The sequence below is a fragment of the Glycine soja genome, chromosome 6, assembly GCF_004193775.1.
Source record: "Glycine soja cultivar W05 chromosome 6, ASM419377v2, whole genome shotgun sequence".
Taxonomy (NCBI): Eukaryota; Viridiplantae; Streptophyta; class Magnoliopsida; order Fabales; family Fabaceae; genus Glycine; species Glycine soja.
This window is the reverse complement of record NC_041007.1, coordinates 14,374,686-14,395,734: the sequence shown is the minus strand read 5'-3', so window position 1 is coordinate 14,395,734 and position 21,049 is coordinate 14,374,686. Positions and strand designations below refer to the sequence as shown.

The 21,049-nt window shown below is 36.1% G+C and overlaps 1 protein-coding gene across 6 annotated transcripts; it reads right to left on the bottom strand.

Moving 5' to 3' along the window:
- Positions 1–1,041: 1,041 nt before the first annotated feature.
- Positions 1,042–20,933, bottom strand: LOC114416218. Of its 6 annotated transcripts, XM_028381087.1 has the most exons (28): positions 20,673–20,933; positions 20,408–20,582; positions 20,191–20,318; positions 19,972–20,088; positions 19,557–19,703; positions 19,023–19,400; positions 18,769–18,923; positions 13,424–13,545; positions 13,215–13,306; positions 12,834–13,077; positions 12,692–12,755; positions 11,853–12,016; positions 11,677–11,747; positions 11,407–11,577; positions 7,013–7,084; positions 6,767–6,868; positions 6,330–6,419; positions 4,060–4,135; positions 3,894–3,987; positions 3,709–3,778; positions 3,362–3,541; positions 2,759–2,881; positions 2,586–2,669; positions 2,313–2,497; positions 2,037–2,175; positions 1,897–1,956; positions 1,641–1,745; positions 1,042–1,559 (listed from the first exon to the last, which is right to left on the bottom strand). In XM_028381087.1, the coding sequence occupies exons 1-28, from the start codon at positions 20,784–20,786 to the stop codon at positions 1,446–1,448; spliced, it is 3,636 nt and encodes a 1,211-aa protein (XP_028236888.1). In that variant the 5' UTR covers positions 20,787–20,933; the 3' UTR covers positions 1,042–1,445. The 6 variants fall into 6 exon arrangements, with proteins under 6 accessions (XP_028236888.1, XP_028236885.1, XP_028236883.1 ...); XM_028381084.1 differs by having other exon boundaries at positions 11,853–12,001; positions 12,686–12,755; positions 18,769–19,400; XM_028381082.1 differs by having other exon boundaries at positions 18,769–19,400.
- Between the last annotated feature and the right edge of the window lie 116 nt (positions 20,934–21,049).

Below are 21,049 nucleotides of genomic sequence, written 5' to 3'. Positions count from 1 at the left end.
GTTATTAAAATGCATTACTAGATTTAAGTATTATGAAATTTATAATTTAATAATTTATTTTATTATATTATTAAAATGTTTAATTGATATATTATTTATAAATATTTTATTATTATTTTTATATGAACTCTTAGAAAAACTACCACGAGACTTTCAAGATTGATAACTTTGGTTTCATTAATGCAATACTTTAAGGGAAAAACTACCGTGAATTTCTCTCTTATTTTTCCATTAAGTTGTTGGCGACTTACTTAAGTTAATACTGCTTATATAAACTATAATTTAAGTTGTTATCCACTTATAAATAAATAAATAAAAAACATTGTATCTTTCCCACTTCAACAGTGACGAATCCAAAGGGCGAGCAGAAGTCTTTCCTCCAGGATGCTTTACGCATATGAAAACAATTTTTTTAAAAAATACTAATAAAAGAAAATAGATTTTTTAGTTCATATATTTAATTTTACACAAAATAAATAATAAATATTTTTATTAAATTCATTATTTATTAAAAATTAGATATTTAAATAATTAAGTGGAAAAAAAGTTTCCTCTTTAAATTTGTACTCAGGTGGTAGGGGGAGTGTGAGACGGGGAGGGGTAAAGCCGTGAAGGTGAGAGAAAGAAGGGAACCATGGACGGTGGGTGTGATGGTGAGGTTGAAAGGATGGGAGGAATAGGGAAGAGGAAAGAGATGTATTTTGGAAATATCAAAAATAAAAAAATGGAGGTATAAAGATCAAAACAGAGGGTATAAAGCGACTTCCAATAATTTACAAAACATTAACAATGTCATCCCCGAACCAATAAATTGAGCAACAAAACAATGTCATTCCCTGCCCAATAAATTGAGCAACCATATGTGAAGAAAAACAGTAAGATACTTAAATTTTTAGTCCTGAATGTTTGTCCATAATTTTATAAAAAAAAAGCCAATCATCCTAGTTTTTTTTAAAACTTTATTTTTTGTTGTTTACACTAAAAGAAAACTAAAGTGAATAACGTTTTCCAAAATTAAGGATTAACAAAAGGTTTTTAAGATTCCAGAGATCACTATCATGCATATGATCTAAATGCTTAATTGTTTTAGCAGATTCCATTGAGAGGGCAAATAAATGCTTCACATGGTCATTATGACTCTTCTTTTTTCTAGTGCGACACTTTCAACACACGTCGGCGGCCAGGGGATGAGGAACAAAATACATGCAGCAGAGCCTGGCCAAAATTCTGTAAGGCTCCACTCCTTTCAAAACCCACATCCCACAGGTTTGGGTTTTAAAAAAGAAAGGAAAAAAAGGTACTTAAAAAACCTATATTTCATTTTTATAGACGAAACAGCTCGGCCTCAAGCCCTGCAAGCGTTATGAGGCCGGCACAAAGCTACAATACGCAGGCTTCTGGACATAGGGGCAGCAATGGGGGAAATATTTGTACAGAGGGTTTTCTCACATAAAATAGCTTAGTGCTTTTTTTACTCTTGAACCACCTTCACCGTATAGTTCGTTCCATTGTTGAAGCTCGGTCATATTTATGGATTCAGATGAAACACTTGCACATACCTGCTTAAATATCACAAAGTTATTTGTTCATTTATTTTTTGAGGAAGGATCTTGCATGAAAGAGATATCCTTTTTATATACCTGTTGATGAGCATATTTGAAATCTTCCATGTTTAAAGATCGGATATCTCCACTTCCACTTAATGCTGGAGCAGGTCTACCTTCTGATACAGCAGCAGCCTGTTCCTGTCATGCATCAACAAATTATACATTAAGTATGAATGGATTTATGCAACCTCAAACCATTCTAACTATGTTTACAATAGAGAAAAATGAAAAACTTAATAATAATAAAAAAACTAGCATACTGCTAAGATGTCATTCCAAAAAGCCATACCTTTTTCTCCTTTTCTAATATCTCTTTAATTGGACGGTGTGCAGCAGTTACACACAAATTCTGCAATAAAAGAGCAAGCATGAAGGCACCCATAACCTTAATTTAAAAAAAGTATTGGGTTAAAAAGGAACACTCATAACCTTAAGATCACTTCCGGAATATCCATCAGTCATACTTGCAATTGCATCCATATCAATATCAGAAGACAAGTCCTCTTTTTCAAGTATAACTTTCAATATTTTTGCTCTATTTGGAGCATCGGGCAAATTTACCATTAATCTGCAGAAGACCAATATGATTAAGAAAACTTCAAACAAATTAGTTCCATTAACATCCTACCCACTCCCACCACCCCACTCCCTTCCCAAAAAAGAGCAAAAAAAAGGAATTGAAGTGCAGTTGAACATGGAGTTCACCTCCGAGGCAGCCTCCGTATGACAGCCTCATCTAGGTCAAAAGGCCTATTAGTGGCTGCAAGTACAAGAACTCGCTCGGTATCCTTTGTGCGTAAGCCATCCCAATTCACCATGAATTCATTTTTCATCTTTCGCATGGCCTCATGCTCCCCAGGATTTTCCCTCCTGCCCAACATGCTATCAACCTATACAAGAAGCCATACTAGTTTTCACTGATTTATTTTTCAGCTGTTGAATTGATACAAACTAAGAACATTTATACAAAAGGCTTACTTCGTCAACAAATATCACGCTAGGAGCAATTTTACTTGCCAGGGAAAAAACAGCTTTCACGTATTTTTCACCCTCACCAAACCACTGAAGCAAAATGGGAAAAGAATGCAGTTAAAATGAACAACTAACTGATAACAGAGACATTAAAATAAACCCAGTGAAGCATATCTAACCTTAGATGTGATACTTGACATGGAAATGTTGATGAAATTTGCACCAGCTTCGGTAGCAACTGCCTTTGCAAGCATTGTCTTACCTGTTCCAGGGGGACCAAATAATAGGATACCCTTGCACGGCTGCATGGAAGGTAATTCACAATCATAAAATAAAAATGATTAATAATTTGACAAGAGATGGGCTACAACTTCACATTATTTTAATGTTTGTGATTTTTACTGGAATAAAAATTTATTTCAATGTTCAGGAAACAGCTCCAAAAGCTCTCCTAAAACCAGTTTCTTAAAACCAATTGCATATCATTGATGCTCTTAGCTTTAATGGCTTCATTGAAATTTTAAATTTTTACATGAATTACATGCTTGCAGAAAGGCCTTTGCCACACATGAAAAGACTACCAAAAATGAGATATCATGAGCTGGGTCAGATTATTTATTTTTCTTTCATCAGTCAATCAACTTTTTTAACAAAAAAAAAAAAAAAAAACTAGTGAAAAGCAGGGAAGGAAACAAACAACAATGGAATCTAACTTCTCCTGTCAATAGTCACAAAGGAATGCGTGTTAAACAATAGAATGTGTTTTAATCTGTAGAGCAAACCTTGGTTAATTGCCCTTTGCAAAATAGCTCTGGCCTTTGTAAAGGAAGCATAACCAATTCCTTCAATGTATCCTTGACATTTTCAAGAGCTCCAATATCATCGAAAGTAACACCAATGTCGTTAGGTGGAATAACATCAGCCAAAAGCCTCTTTTCAAACTCGTTTTCTGTTACAACATCCTGATTTCAAAAAACATAAGAGGGATAATTCAAAACACAGCATTCGTGAAAAAAATTGATTAAACTCTATCAACAGAATAACTTCCAAGCAGTAAGTTCGGAACAAACTACTGGATGTCATGTCACTATCTCCCACAATCAAAGTAGCAAAACTCCATAACAATCACCTTAAGAGACTTCTTCAGGCTTTTTGACTCATTCTGGGTAGCATGTAAGATCCCAACCCCATACTGGATGCTGGTAAAATTAAAAAGAATAACTAATGATTAATAACACAACACAACCTAGAAGTGTTATATATTTGTAAGTATGCATGTATATTAAATAACAAGCTGTGCAAGCTAATGATTACCTCTTACAAGACAACACGAGTTTTGCATCAGGGTCAGTTTCAGCATTCTGCATGAGATGGCAGCTTAAAGCCCAACCAACTATCTTCTCTGCATCTGCAATATAGCAAAAAAGCTATAGGAGATATTTAAGCAGCAAAACCTTAAGCACATACTGGTGGAACATACTTTCAATACTAAGTGTCTGATTCCTAATGCACAAGGTCTCAAGTCCTTCACATTCCACCCCACAACGGCTCAAAACCTTTAAATAAGATTAAATGAAAAACAGTTAAGAACAACATGATAGCAATTATAATCTACTCAGCACAACATGGTCAAATATTAAATGTGTAGAACATGATAAATTAATGAGACAAAAAGAAGAAACAGAATGGTAGCTGACAGAAGGAAAATAACAACTCTGACAAAAATAGCCATATCAAACTGCCATTTGTCTAGCTTCTAATTATTTAGGGTGTATCCTGTTTCTCAGATTAGCTTAGTTTATATCACAATATGAAAGAGTTGTTAGGAACCCAGTAACGGAATATGAGAATAGAATGATTCTATTATTAATATTGAATGAAAACAAAGAAAAAGAGAGGATTAATATCAAAAGGCTTCCTCTTTCGACAATTTGCTCAATTCCCAAATGCAAATAATTAAGAATGCTCCCACTTTCCTTACATCGTCCTATTTATTTAACTAACCCCCTCTAGCTAACTACTATAATGGTACTTGTCTTCCCCTTTGCCCTAACAAGTAATAATAACACCCAAAAATGTACAATTTTATTGAACAATAGAGAATAGCAGAAACAATTCTCCTCCAAGACTTTCCTTTAGAAATTGTCTAATTCTCCGAATGCCCCTTCCATCCTTATCCTCACCTATTTATTCAACTATTACCATCCAACCAACTAACTAATCCCTTCTGACTAACTCCACTAACTTTCCCTACCTAATTCTCCCTTCCCTTGCATCAGAATTTTGAGGGGGAGATTTAAGATGGAGTTTCTAAATGATGCTTTCTTATATTAAACAAAGCATCCATTCACATTATCGACAAAGAGGGTACTATTTCCTAGGCTAAAAGTAATTGGGTTCTATGTCCTAAATAAAAATTGTCTAATTCCTATAAAAACTAAATGCATTTAATATATGATACAATGATACAAAAACTGCATGCTATTCTAACAAAGTCCTAACAACAGCAAGTAGTTGCACGTGAAACTCCAATACTTTCTAAAAGAGACACGGAGTTAACTACAAAGGACTATACATTCATCATTAGTACTACACCCCAACTCCTCGAGATACAGGCCTAAGTTCAATTAAGAAACTTACATAATTCCTAACCCCAGTAATCCTAAAAAGCAGGAAAACATGTATAAGCATAAGCACTGCAGAACAACAAAGTAATAAAATGCAGCCCCAGTCCCCACTTTGTCACATAAGATCTAATCTAAAATAGTACCATAAAGAAAACATTCAGAATCATACATAAGACATTAGTGTGGCACCAATTGAGCAAAGACGGCCAGTGAAAGCATCCGGGAGAATAGATTGCATGATTTTTAACCCTATGAAACAGAGGAACCAAGAAGAATATTGGGAGGAATTGTTTAGAGGGAAGTCATGAGAATTTGGTCTTTCATCAAGCCTAATGACATTGTACAATCCATAAAGCCAACCTCACCTAGCAGCAAAAATATTTTGTTGTTGTAATCCTAGTGATAGAAATAACAAGGTTTAGGTTAACATGTAGCAACATTTAACATTGATTTGAAGGAAACAATATTAAAATTATGATGAGAAATTACATTGAAGCTCCCAATTCAGCAACAAATATGATGTAACCATGAATTCTATTCTATAGACAACATCAAATAAAACTTGCCTCAGACAGTTTAGAACAAGAAGTTTAAATATTATATCCAGTCAATTTAGTCCCCCTCTAAAATGAGCAAGTGCACAAACTGCAATGTGAGAAAGTAAAGTTGCATCCACCATTGATTTGAAGTTAAATGCATCTGAGGTACAAAAATTAAAATCAACAACAGACGTATCCTTGTTTTCTCACTTAACACACTTGGTCGCTTTAGAGGAGCTAGATCCATATTCATTAAAGAAAGTCATGGCTCAAAAGATTATTCTGACTGTCTTGTACAAAATTTACTTAGGTCCAGAACAACCAATTTGTTGTCTAGCATTGTTCCATGTCACCCATTTAAATATAAAACCCAACATATCAGCAAAAAAAAAGTTTTTTGGAAAGGGATGGCTCAACAGGCAAAATAGAGTGAATCCATAACATGAGAAAGACGCAAAATCCACCAGAACAATGATTTTGAAAACCAAATATAAGGTGTTAGGTTTAAATAATAATATCAATAATATAATGAGTTACCATAAAACAATTTGAATTAAAATTACAAACTCACACAAGATACTTACTGTGCGTAAATTGTGCAAATTTTCTTTAATTTTAAGAGTCTCAACATCTCGATCGAGTTGCTGCTTCCAAGATGCTAGAAGTGCCTCATCCTGTATCAAGAAACATACAATGAATATTGTTATAGATATAAACAATTCATGTACGGATGTACCTTACCCAACATTTTGAATTTTTTTAATTATAACATAGTATAAAAGGTTCTATATGACCAACTGGTCATGAGTTCAATCCTTCACACTCCAATTCTTTTAATTGAAACTGAAATTTATAATTATATGTCTGCATTATCCATGCTTCAAGCCTCAAGGATCTTGAGTGAGGGGGCATGTAAAATATAAAACCATCCATATACCTTCAACCAACAACTTACATTTTGGTAATTGGTTTGACAATTATATTATTATATGAGAGGGAAAAAAAGTGTTGACATACAAACCTGTGGCATGTGAATAGTCACTTTATTTGGGAAAAGCTTAGTTAAGGTTTTGTTTGGCTTTGGGGCTTCCTTTCCCCTGTCATGCAATCTTCCAAAACTATCCTGATAGATAGAGAAAACAAGGGAGAGATTTAACGTGGCAGAAAAATCCAGAAGGAAGACATACAAAAGACAAATATATACAGATAAATCGTGTTGTGCTCTTTCGAATATAAGACTATACAAAAAAGGAGATGATGTTCTTACGGGGAAAGCCAAATCAAGAAGAGCAGTCTGATTACTGCCGAACTTTGTAAAAAGCAAACCTCCAGGATGTGACTGCAAGGAAAAACAGTTAAAAATAATAACATAATCACTTATACACGCTAATGCAGACCAAGAATGAAAGAAAAATTCAAAGGATCATATACTTAGGGTATCCAATTTGTATAACTTTGACAATGCACATCTTTCGCAGTTTCTCAATTAATAAAATAAAGGCTTAAATACCTTTTTTGTCCTTGCAATTTAACGCTTCTTCATTTTCGTCCTTACAAATTTATTTTTTCGTTTAGTCCTTGTAAAATGTATTTGTCTTGTTTTTCGTCCTTAAAACAATTTAGATAGCACTTTTTTCACTGTTCAATGCGTTTTTTACTGTTTAAAGCACTATCTATAGCACTTTTAGGATGAAAAAACAAAACACATTTTGCAAAGACTAAAAAAATACAAGGACAAATGAAAAAAAAAAGCGGATATATTAAGCCCACACCTACTAAAAACCAGATATATTAAGCCCACACCTACTAAAAATTACATATCATTGGAAACTGATCAGTTCAGGTACCTAAACCAAATGGTATGTATTGAAAATCAAATTTTTTTTTGCTCAGCAACAATAGGTATTTTATATATATCTGAGAAGTACCAGTGGTACTAAATATACATAATGAGAGATATGTATCCAGCTGGTTCCATTGTTTGTTACAAGGAACCGAGCTAGATTCACACTAACATTTTACATAAATCCAGCTCCAACTATCCCATTCTAGGTAGAAAAGCCTGCTTTTAGATTAGAAGACCATTGGTGAAAGTGTAATACAAAATCTTTCTCCATAGATTTTATCCAAGTCCAAATTAGAAGTACTGCATCATCCATCACTTTGCTTCCGTTGAAGATTTCATTTTGGAACACTATCTTATTTCTGTGCTGCCAAATAGTCCATGTTAAAGCAACCCACCAACATTTCCATCTTGTGGACTTTATTCCGCCAACATTTCCAGTTCCATGCTGCAAAAATGATCCCTAGGATTTTATGGGAGTGCTGTCACTAAGTTAATCCAAGACAATGACTCCCACCATAGAGGTAGGATTTTGCTACAATTGAAGAATAGGTGGGCAGCCTCCTCTTCATTATTACTGCAGAATGGACATAGGTTGTCATTTACCATCACCTGTCTCCTTTTGAGGTTTAGCTTTGTTGGTAGTCTATCCCTGATTAGACTCCATGCAAACACTGATGATTTAGCAGAAATTTTGAGTTTCCATAGCTCCTCAAAAGTAGTATCCTGATTTTCCCCCATTGATTCTCCCCATAACAAATCATACGTACTTTTTGTTGAGTAGGATCCGCTTGGATTAGGTTTCCAAACCCAATTATCTTCCCTTTGTGGGTGGATTTCTCTCTGTGCTATCTCCCCAAGAAAGCCATCAGCCATTGCAATTTCACTGTCAAATAAAGGTCTCCTCCAGTTGAACTTCCATTCCCATTCAGCACTTGTGTTGCTCCCCATCTGCATAATGATTTGTTGTTGTTGGCATGAAATCTGATACAGTCTTGAATATTTTACCATTAATGGTGTATCATTGCCTATCCAACAGTGCTCCCAAAACCTAAACTTGTCACCACGTCCCACCCTCCAGGCTGTTTCCTTTTCAAGTGTGTTGTTTAGCTGCTATTGGTGAGTTATGAGCAGGTCCTTCCACCATGAGGATTCATAGCTACCTCTTCTTCCTTCTTCCAATGTCCTCCATCCACCATACTTAGAGTGTAATATCCTAGCCCACGGTTCCCCATGCTGCTGAAAAAGATCCCATCACCATTTCCTAGCAATGCTGTGTTGAAGGTCTTGAGGTCATTTATGCCAAGGCCACCTTTATCTTTTGGTAGACACACTGTTTTCCATTTGACCCATGCGATCTTCCTTTGCTCCGCTCCCCCGCCCCATAGAAATCTTTGCTAAATGGTTACCAGTTTATCAATTATTTTTATGGGTACCCTGAAAAAAGAGAAAAAGTAAATAGGAATTATTGTTAGGACTGCATTAATAAGAGTCACTCTTCCCCCGAAGGATATGTGTCTTTGTTTCCATCTGGCTAATTTTCTCTCAAATTTTCTAATTATAGGATCCCAAAACTCACTACGTCTCGGGTTAGCCCCAATGGGGATACCCAAATAAGGAATGGCATAGACAACATACTACAATTAAGGTACTCAGCTGCCTCCTTCCGCCATTGATCCGATTTCCCGATTGCCCCAAAACAACTTTTTGCAAAATTGATCTTTAATCCTGATGCAAGTTCAAAGCTTCTCAACATGGACTTGATTGTCTTCACATTCTGCATTGTAGCTTTACCAAAAAATATGGTATCATCAACGTATTGTAAGATGTTGACTGGCTCTTTGTTTTTTCCCACAAGGAAATTGCTAAATAAGCTCTTATCCAATGCTTCTCTCATTAAACCGGTTAGGCCTTCCGCAGCATTATTAAAAAGTAGGGGCGCTAGGGGGTCACCTTGTCTAAGACCTCTTTGTGAAATGAATTCATTTGTGGGGCTGCCATTTACCAAAACAGAAACCGAGGCTGAGCTAAGACAGCCCTCAATCCAGCAAATCCACTTGGGGCAGAATCCTAATCTCCTCATCATATATGCTAGGAAATCCCACGAGACGGAGTCGTAAGCTCTTTCATAGTCTACTTTGAACACCAAGCATAGCTTATGACACCTCCTTGCTTCCTCCACCACTTCGTTGGCTATCAATACACTGTGTAACAAGTGTCTTCCACTTATGAATGCAGACTGTCTTGCATCTATTATCTTTGGCATCACCTTCTTCAATCTGTTTGCTAGAAGTTTGACCACAATCTTATAGACACAGCCTATTAGTGAAATAGGTCTATATTCATTAAGGTTTTGTGGATCTTTCACCTTTGGGATTAGGGCAATAAAGGATGCATTACTGCCCCTTGGGAAGATCCCATTTGCATGGAATTCATCTAGGAACCGGCTGATATCTGACTTTAGTATTAATTACATATCCTCTATTTTCTCTCATTTTACATGCTATCAAAACTAGATTGAGGGAATAACGAAAACCATCCCCCACCTTCCAATCTACATGTTTCCGGCAACCGCTTTCCCATCCGGCATTTCATGCGCTCCCACGTGCTCTTTCCTTGACGAGCCAAACAGCACCCACACGTCACCGTTGTCTGGCGCATGACAGCACCTTTGCCGGCTCGCTTCCAACCCCAGCGACATCCCTTCCTCGCACACCTACCCCTGCAGTTTGGGGCCATTCCGACCTCGTTTGACATGGTCTCTCTTTTGTAACCCGTTTGTTTTTCCAGCTTCTTTCTTTTGTTACGGTACTGTTTGTTTGTCATTTTCCTGCACTCCCATGGCTGCTTCGGGATCTTGTGAGAATTTTGGTCATTGGTTTGCCACTGCCTCCTACTTGTCGTTCATTTTCTACAAAAGAAATTGTCACCTATTTTGCCGCTGTCTCTTTTTCAGCATGTTTTCCGGCAACCGCCTTCAGCTCGCCGCTCATTTTCCAGTTCTGGTTGCCTCTCTATTGCTGTATTTTTCTGGCATGTTTCTCGGTGACTTTTGTGCTTCACTGGTTGTGTCTTTCTGCCACTATTTCCTCCTTTTCAAGTTTGAATAATTTTGGGTCTCCACTATTTGTTTGAAACTTCCAAATCTTGGTTTTAAGAAAGTCAGAACTTGCTTTGAATTTTCTTAGGCTGATGGATATTCCAGCTCTCACTTCCTAGCAATATTCCCCGATTTCACCAAGATCCCTGAGTCGTCTTCAAAATATTGGTTTTAAGAAAGTCAAAACTTGCTTTTCTTTGGATGATAAATATCCCAGCTCTCTCTTTCTAGCAATATTCCCCGATCTTCACCAACATCCCTGAGTTGTCATTCAAACTATTGTTTTTTTTAGTAGAGCTCAGTTTTTTTGTTTTTTGTTGGGAATAAATTAACTTGTAACAAGCTGATTGTGTACAAAGCTTCAGCTTGAGGGGTAGTGTTGAAAATCAGAATTAATATTCTGATTCTAGTATTAATTACAGTTTATAGGGATATTATCTTTGATTTAGAGGAAACAGGATACCCTCTATTTATGTATAATTAATGCAATTATCCTATATAAACACACATCCACTGTGTACTCTGACACACAGTTTCAGTTTATTATCCCTCTATAGTTTCTCTTATTTTAAAGTATGCATATAACACTTTGCTCAAATTATCATGTAATTGGCTGCTAAAATATTTTTCTGTAATTGTATACAATGATGGCTTAAAATGCCTCAAAGATTATGCCATTCTAGCATTAAACAGTTATCATTAAAAACACAATTAGTACCTTCTCCTTTCGACTGTCAGTGTGAGTGTGTGAACCTATTACCACCACATTGTCCGGAAGATTTTCAAGCCTACTTTTAAATGAAAATGGATCTCCATTTCCTACTATAGACTTCTCTGCATCTTTCATGAACAAAATGAAAGGTGCATTTCTGCTCTCACTAACCACAACCTGAAGGGGAAAAAAAGATGTATAAATTCTTGTAAGATTAACGAACAATATAATATGATTTGAGGAAACTTTTATTAGATCAGTGGAGTGAAAGGCAACCTCAAACAATGTATTAATAAGTAATCTGTCAAGTTCTTCAATGCCACTGTTTTCCAATCGAAGATCGGTGACTGGAAAGAGAAACAGACAAGTTCAAGATCAAGGACAAAGATAAAGTTTGTAGATAAGAATATAAATATCTAAATGGATAATTTATTAGACAGATAGGGCATTACCATTGCAGAAAAATCCTTGACCACCCTCACACAAACCTCCAAGATCAACTCCATCAGGTATGGGTTTATCAAATCTTACGCCAATCTTTGACAAGGGATTATCATCAAAAAGTAAGACAACCTTCCCCCGACTTCCATTAGCTGGACCCCTGTATAAGCGATTGCTGAGCAAAATTATAACCAAAAATAAAAACAATTGCACTTTGTTTGGTAAATAATATATATAAGAAAACAATAAAGCTACTATAGTATTCTTAACAACACAATCCAGAAATAACATTTTAGTGAAACTGAAAGTAAGCAAGTAGCTGAATATGAAAGTTTGTCACTCCATTTTTTAACCTTCATTTATATGATATGACTACCAAAAAGAAAGAAAAACAATTTCTAACTCCTATTTTCATTTGTCATTTTTTTCCTACCACATTTCTCCCTAAGCAAAGTTTAAGTAGCAACCTAGAGTGGACAGAAAGAATAACATTTATGCAGATACACAAATAGCAGCTTTGGCATTGTTCATTGTCAAGCATACATTGTATTCACCAAAAAAAAAATGTGTTGTATAACTAGTTATTTATAGTGATTTGGATTGCCAGGTTGCAATCATGAGTTAGGGCAGTCTGCTACGACTGTTAAATTTGGTTAAAAAAAAATCCACCTGCTACACTAGTATACTACTATATCGTGTATAAAATGTTAGATCTGCAAAGGTAATCTTGATAGACAACTTGAGTTCTGTAGTTAATCGGATAAAAGCAAAAGGATGTGCACAACAATTTGTATCATTGAGATTATGAGAAATATAAGCCAGTTCAGAACAATTTAACACAAACTTGTACTTTGAAGAAATTGTCTGAAGCTGATACAAGCCCCCAGAAGATGAACTATATTTTACCCTGTCACCTGCAGAATTATATATGGAAAACATCAACCTTTGTCATAAATTAAAGCTCCTTAAATAGAGATAAGAGGCACACATACCTAGTTTAAACACACAATTTTTAGCTGTCCCAGAGGTAGATGGTACATTATCAGCTTCTAACTTGGGTTGAGACTCAAAGCCATATGGAGTGGGTGCATTTGAGGAGTTTGGTGTATCTGGTTCACTAGCTGATGGATCCATGCATCTGGCCATGTCTGAGGATGAAGGACTTTTAGCGTAGGCGCAGAATTTCTCAGCATTAAATCCATCTTTGAGCAGCTCTGCTTCCTTGGAGGATAAACCCTATAAAGTATAAACACACAATAAAAGAAGATTCATCACCAGTGTTGCCAGTGAAAAAATGCTTCAATTGCACATCAACAAAAAAGGTGTGCATTGACTAATCTAAATATCAGAGCAACAAGGAAACTTTATCTTACACCCAAAAGTGAATGGCTATCAAATATGAGCAATTTAGCTCCAAAGTATTTTGCAAGTGCTTTTGCCAACATCTCCTGATATATTTCCGACCCTGTAGAAACAATGGCAATTGAGGGAAACAATGAGTTGAAAAGATGGAAATCAGAACCAAACCAAAATCATCAAAAAAGAAAAGATATAGGAGAGCAGTAATGCAATACGCACATACCTGCAGGTCCTGAGAGTAAAATACGAGGGTTTATGGTTGTAAGATCTGTGGTGTACTTCGCATGTTCTTTATGCTTCAGGTGTATAATGCAAGCTGCAATTAGGACAGTTTTTGTATTCTCACTGCAAAAAATATATAAATATGATCAGAAATGCAATTAATGATCAAACCAAGAAGACATAAGCATGACAATCGAGCAAAATGTATGAAGGTCAATCAAGTCACACAAATAAAAAACTAAGAAACTTAAATGCTTCAAAATCAAGGTTTTAAATTTTGGACAACATCACATGATGTGGCTGCAACATCTCATTGTAGTAACCACATCAAACTGAGATATTGTAAGACCACATTAACTGCAATGCAAGCAAGACATTTAAAATATTGTTCAAAATTTACAACCAAGTGTTGTGCCACTGCCAAGTCCTACGAATACACATTGAAAGAAAAGAAAGCAACATGAAATCCAAATGCTTACGACAAAATTCAAATACCAAATGCTTACGACAAAATTCAAATACCAAATGCTTACGACAAAATTCAAATACCAAACAATATATATGAAGCAAGAAGTATAGAAGAAAAGAGAATAAATTACATATAAATGAAGCAACTGCTGCTAAAAGCCACATGGTATTCCCTCATTTAAATTCACCAAAATATTATTCCAGCTAATTTTTTTTTCATATCATCATTTGTATTTAGTAAATGTATTGGGTGAATAATCAAAAAGACTGCAGGGTTTTTTGGTTGAGGTTTTGCTTTCAAAACCAAAACCTGGGTTTGTTGGAAGTGTTGAAATATAAACTTGATTCTGGGTCTTATTTGTCTAAACAAAAAAAGTCTAAGTTCTAGAAGACATGTTAAGCTAAAATTCTAGAAGCATATTCTAGAAGGATCTCCATAGAAGATAATTCTAGAGTAGCATGTAAAATGATCTAGAATGTGAGTAAGGTTGTATCTATGAAGAAAGTTCTAGAGAGTCATTTGTAGCCATTAGATTAAATGTGTGTTGACAAAATCCTAACCATTGGTTTACGAGGAGCCACTAGTATAAATAGGGATGATGTCTTAAGAGTTTATATCAAGCCAAATCAAGCCACAAATCAAGAAGTGATCAATTGTACAAATAATCTCTTCCTCCAAAACTTTCTAATCTCTCTCATTCTCAAATATTTCCTTTACTACTAAAAGTTCATTCCAACAAATTGGCATCAAAGCTAGAAGATCCTTTATAAAAAGATGGCAAGTAGCAGCATGGTTCCATTCCAAGTTCCAATGCTCAACAAGAGCAACCATGACAATTGGAGCATCAAGATGAAAGCTCTCCTTAGTGCACAAGATGTTTGGGAGATAGTAGAGAAAGGTCACACCGAGCCGAAGAATGAGGGTAGTCTCTCTCAAACTCAAAGGCATAGTTTGAGAGACTCGAGAAAGAGAGACAAGAAGCCTCTCTATCTAATCTATCAAGGATTAGATAACGATGCTTTTGAGATGCTTTCAAGAAGGTTTCGAAAGCAAAGTCGGCGAAAGAAGCTTCAAACCTCGTATAAGGGAGCAAATCCAGGTACGTCTTCAAACTTTGAGAGCTGAGTTTGAGACCTTGCATATGAAAGAAGGTGAAGTCATCTCCGACTAATTCTCTAGAGTCTTGATGATGTAAAGCTTGATGATGTAAAAATTATGGAGAAAATTCTTAGATCTTTAGATCCAAAGTTTGAACATATTGTTGCCAGCATCGAAGAAACAAAAGACTTGAAGGCTATGACCATTGAGCAACTTTTTAGCTTGTTATAAGCTTATGAACAAAAGAAAAAGAAGGAAGGGATCATGAAGCAACTACTCAAGACACAAGTTAATTCGACCAACGAAGAGAGTAGTCACAATAATAGAAGCCAACAAGAACGAGGTCGTGGTGGAGATCAAGGAAGAAGACGAGATTGGAGGCCCTATGACGACAACAACAACTTCCAAAAAGGAAGCTCAACAAAGGTCGTGCGCAAGGCAACTTAAGACCAAGATATGACAAGTCAAATGTGAAATGTTCCAATTGTGAGAAGTTTGCTCATTATGCTTCTGAATATAGAGCTCCTAGCAAAAATAGAGTTGAAGAGAAGACAAACTATGTTGAAGAAAAAAGTAAAGAAGGAGACACTTTATTGATGACTAGCACGGGTAATGAAAGGAGTGAAGGCAATAGATGGTACCTAAACACAGGTGCAAGCAATCATATATATGAAAAAAGAAGCATATTCATGGAGCTTGATGAATCGGAGTCGCAATGTAGCATTAGGAGATGAATCCAAGGTAGAAGTGAAAGGAAAAGGTAAGATTCTTATCCGTTTGAAGAATGGTGATCATCAATTCATCTCAAATGTTTATTTTGTGCCAAATATGAAAAGTAATATATTGAGTTTGGGGCAACTCCTAGAGAAAGGTTACGATATCCGCTTAAAAGACAATAACCTTTCTAAAAGAGACAATGCAAGTAACTTGATTGCTAAGGTACTGATGTCAAGAAATAAAATGTTTGTTCTCAGCATTCAAAATGATGTTGCAAAATGTCACAAGATGTGCTACAAGGATGCATCTTGGCTTTGACATCTTCAATATGGGCATCTCAATTTTGGAGGATTAGAGTTGCTCTTCAAGAAGGAAATGGTGAGAGAGTTATCTTGCAATGTTGGAAAGCAATTCAAGAAAAGCTTTCCAAAGGAATCTAACTTGAGAGCTAAAAAGTTGTTGGAACTCATACATACAGATGGTGGTCCGATCAAGACAAGCTCACTTGATAAGAGTAATCATTTTTTCTCTTCATTGATGATTTTTCAAGAAAAACATGGGTGTATTTTTTTAAGCATAAATTAGAGGTGTTTGAGAATTTCAAAAAGTTCAAAGCCATTGTTGAGAAAGAAAGTGGTTTTAAAATTAAAGCCATGAGATCCGATCGTGGAGGAGAATTCTAATCAAATGAGTTTCAAAAGTATTGTGATGATCATGAAATTCGACGACCCTTAATGGTGTTGAGATCCCCCCAACAAAATGGAGTGGCAGAAAGGAAGAATAGAACAATCCTAAACATGGCAAGGAGCATGCTTAAGAGCAAGAGACACACCTAAAGGAGTTTTGGGCAAAAGCAGAAACTTGTGTAGTTTATCCTTCCACCCGGTCTCCAACAAGAAATGTATGGGGAAAAACACCCCACAAGAAGCATGGAGTGGAAGGAAACCTGACATTTCACATATAAGAGTCTTTGGAAGCATTGCTCGTGTGCACAATACCGAATGAGAAAAGAAGCAAGTTGGATGGCAAAAGCGAGAAATACGTCTTCATCGATTATGACTCCAATTCTAAAGGCTACAAGCTCTACAATCCTAATTCAGGGAAGACAATCATAAGTAGAGACATCATTTTTAATGAATGAGAATGGGATTGAGGACTACATGATCAAAACTACAACTTTTTTCCGTGTTTCAAACAAGATGGCATAGAGAAATCATGGATAGAACTTGCAAGAGAGGAGCCTACTAACCCACCAATTCCACCAAAAGCAAATACTCAAGAATACGAAATCTCAAGTGAAAGAGTTCCACACTTCAAGAGCTTACAAGAAATTTATGAAGTAATTGAAAACTAAGATAATCTTACTCTCTTTTGTCTATTTGCTGATTATGAACTCATGAGCTTCCAAGAAGTCGTTGGAAACAAGAATTGGAAAAATTCTACGGAAGAAGAAATCTAGGCAATGAAGAATAATGACACATGGGAGATAGTTTCACTTCCAAAAAGGCACAAGGCAATTGGCGTGACGTGGGTGTACAAAGCTAAGAAGAATGCAGAACCCTAAAGGAGAAGTTGAAAGATATAAGGCAAGATTGGTGCAAAAATTACAATCAAAGAACTAGTATTGACTATGATGAGGTATTTGCTCCTATTGCTCGCCTAGAAAATGTTAGACTAATTATTTTCTTAGCAACTCAAAATAATTGGAGGATACATCAAATGAACGTGAAATTTGTCTTCCTTAATGGAGACCTTGGAGAAGAAGTCTACATTGAACAACCTCAAGGCTACAAAGTCAAAGAAAAAGAAGACAAGGATTGAAAGTCAAGAAAGACAACTTCACCCGGCTAAGAAGATTGGAGTAACAAAATCAAGTTTATGAGGGGTGTTGAAATATAAACTTGATTTTGTGCCTTATTTGCCTAAACAAAAAATTTGAAGTTCTAGAAGATTCTAGAAGACATGTTAAGCTAAAATACTAGAAACATGTTCTAGAAGGATCTCCTTAGAAGATAATTCTAGAGTAGCATGTAGAATGATCTAGAATGTGCAATAAGATTGTATCTATGAAGAAAGCTCTAGAGAATCATTTGTAGCCATTAGATTAAATGTGTGTGACAAAATCCCAACCATTGGTGTAGGAAAAGCCACCAGTATAAATAGGGATGATGTCTTAGAGTTTGTATCAAGTCACAAATCAAGAAGTGATCTATTGTACAAATAACCTCTTCCTCCAAAATTTATAATCTCTCCCATTCTCAAATATTTCCTACTCTACTAAAAGTCCATTCCAATAAGAAGGACCTTTTTGAGAGCATTTGATTGTTGACCTTACATGAGAAAGTTTAGAGGGGTGGGAAATGTAGGGCTGGGTTAGAATTGAATTTAAAAAATTTCTATCATCTAATTTTTAATAGAATACAACGGTCTCATACTCTCATTTGATTCATAGAGCTGACTTCACAATTCACGTACAGGGAACAGACTTCAATTGTTGTTGTCATTGAGATTGTTGTTGTATCTAAATTTTTAAATCAATCTATACACCCAGTTTAGATAAGATGATAAATTAAAATCAGCATACAACCATGAAAGAAAACCACTTAATACAGAATTGTAAATCATATAAGCATAATTACTATTTAATGTCTGATATCATTTTTCATAGTTTAAAGAAATTTTTAGACTCATTGATTCAGATTAATCAAATGGAACCTTTGTTAGCAACGTAGCTCTAACATAGTAGCGCCCATATATCTATCCAGTATAGGATATCAAAATTTACAATTATATAATATAAATTTGCAATTGTTACATAAAAATTATTAATTTAATTTTCTATATTATAATGATATTTTTAAATAATGCAATTGCATGTAAAAATTAAATTTGTAGTAAACAAATGTACATGAAATATACAATGGGAATTATTTTTTAATACAAGAGAATATAACGAAAACACATGAAAGGAACAACAAGAATGGCAGTTTTAAATTCACCAAATAACATCAAAACAAAGCCAAAAGCTTCATGGGATTGACTGAGACATCTACTAGTTATACCTCAAGTAGTATGGGAAGTTGTCAAAGGACACTTCTATTTCTTTCCCATCCAGTATTGCAGCATGGACATCTTCTTTAAAAACAGCACAGCGTACAGAAGCACTCGAAGTCGATGCAGCTTGCGCATCCCTCGTCCCATTTCTTTCTTCAAATACCTGTTTACAGATACTTTTGCTCAATTTCAGTTTACAAGTAGATCCAGCTAGAACCCTGAAGAAAGGCCCTAGGAAAGCATTCACCCCAGAGATTTTTACATTGCCTGCCTCTGCGCCTGCATCATCTGGAACACAATCCATAGGTGAATTCTTGTCGCTTGCTCCAACATCAAAAGCTTTATCAGTCGCTACATTTGGAGCTGAGTTGCCTTCCAGGCCATCAAGCTCAGTTTCTGTACCATCGGGGAAAACAGAATGACTAGAAACATCAGTACCCTGCTGAGGTTTATGGGCAGTCTGAGATGGAGATTTCCATCTTGTAAGCTCTGGTCTGAGGCTAGAAAGAGAAGCCAAAATAGAAGCTCCGGCCACAGCTGAAGGGTCTCCGGCCCTTCTCTCAAACTGAAAAAACTTGCCAGCACCACCCTGAATTTCTGCAGCCTTAACTGTAACTTCGGGATTTATTTGCTGAAAAATCTAGGTCAAAATAAATCAAGGAACCCATGCAAACACAGAAAGAAAGGGTCAAAATGACTTAAGACAATGAAGCAAATAGAAAATTATGATAATTCTCCTTTACAAAAGAACAGTAGCGAGGAACGACTTTCAAATACAAAAAAAGCAAAAGGATACATAAGAATGATTCCCCAGCAAACCAAAAACCACCTCATCCCCCGAGTTAAGCACGCAGCTGGCACTCCTCTTGACGAGAGTCCCATTCACTACGACCGATCCTTTGCTGCCCATACTTTCTAGCACAGCCACGACATTTCCCTCGCGCTGATCATTTCCAGAAACAACAGTAATCATACTGCACATACATATCCTACAATATTTACCTCAAACAACTATAAAGAAAGAAAAAAAAAAAAAAAACCCAACCAAGCACACACCTTCACTCAAGTATTCTCATTCACATCTCAAACAACAACCCAGTAAAAAAAACAAAAAATCATAGTGCCAAGGTGTGTGCTCGGAAAGAAAAAGACAAAAAAAAAATAACTCTTCCATTCCAAGCACAATCACAAACTCCCTGAGATTTATGTACCTGCGTGTGCTTGATCTTGCACAAATTTGCACTTATAGTCTGATCCTTCAACGAAAAATTGCAACTCCTACTTGAGCCAATAGTAAAGCTGGGTGTGGAAATTAAAACATTCGGATTCTGCAGCAACAACAAAATCAAACTCCAAGTAAACAAAAATTTGGACTTTGGAGTGAACTCTAATTTCACTCAAACAAAAACACAAAACAAAAAATAAATTACCTGCGCGGACTGAGACAAGAGTCTGCACCATGGAACTGAAGGTTCAAAATTTGGGTTTTGCTTCGGATGTACCCTCCAAGAAGAGAACGAACCCCTAGGTTTATCAGCCACCACAGTCGGTGTAGAACCTTGACATCACAAAATAATAATAATAAAATAATTAAAATAAAAAATAAAAAATAATGAAACTGAGAAAAGTGTGACTGGCAAAAAGAACCATCGGCGATCGGCGGAGTAGCTTCGGCCTTGCCGTCGGAACTTGCTGCGCCGGCGATCTGCGCGTCCTGAACGGCGCATTCTCCGGGGTCAGCGGGAGGCTCCAGCGTGCTCAATTCCTTGGAATTTTCCGCCGCCGGCATCGGTTTCTCCGACGTGGCAGCACCATTGTCGACCTGAGGAAAAAAAATCAGAGCGAATCAGCGACGCGAATCGAGCAAGAAATAGGGTTTCAGCGAAGAAATGGAAAAGGAAAAAGAAAAAACCTTTTGGCGCTTAGGGGGAGGAGAAGGAGTCTTGTCTTCGGAAGAAGAAGAAGAAGAAGAAGGCCTTTTGTTACTGTTGGAGAAAGATCCACTGTTGCGTCTCGTTGAAACCATGCTTCTTCTTTCTTCTTCTTCGTCGTTTCGTTTAGGCTTCAACGGCGGACACAAACACACACAAGAAAAGAAGAAGAAGAAGAAGAAGAAGAAAGAAATGAGGAGTCAAAGAGAGAAACAAAGGGGATATGAAATGAATGATTTTTTTGGTTTGTTTTTTATTAGTTATGGTTATATATATGAGTGTGTCATGTTATTGATTAATTAATTGGTGTGTGTTTGTGTTTTTTGTTTGCTTCGTCATTTTCTTCTTACTGTTGTGC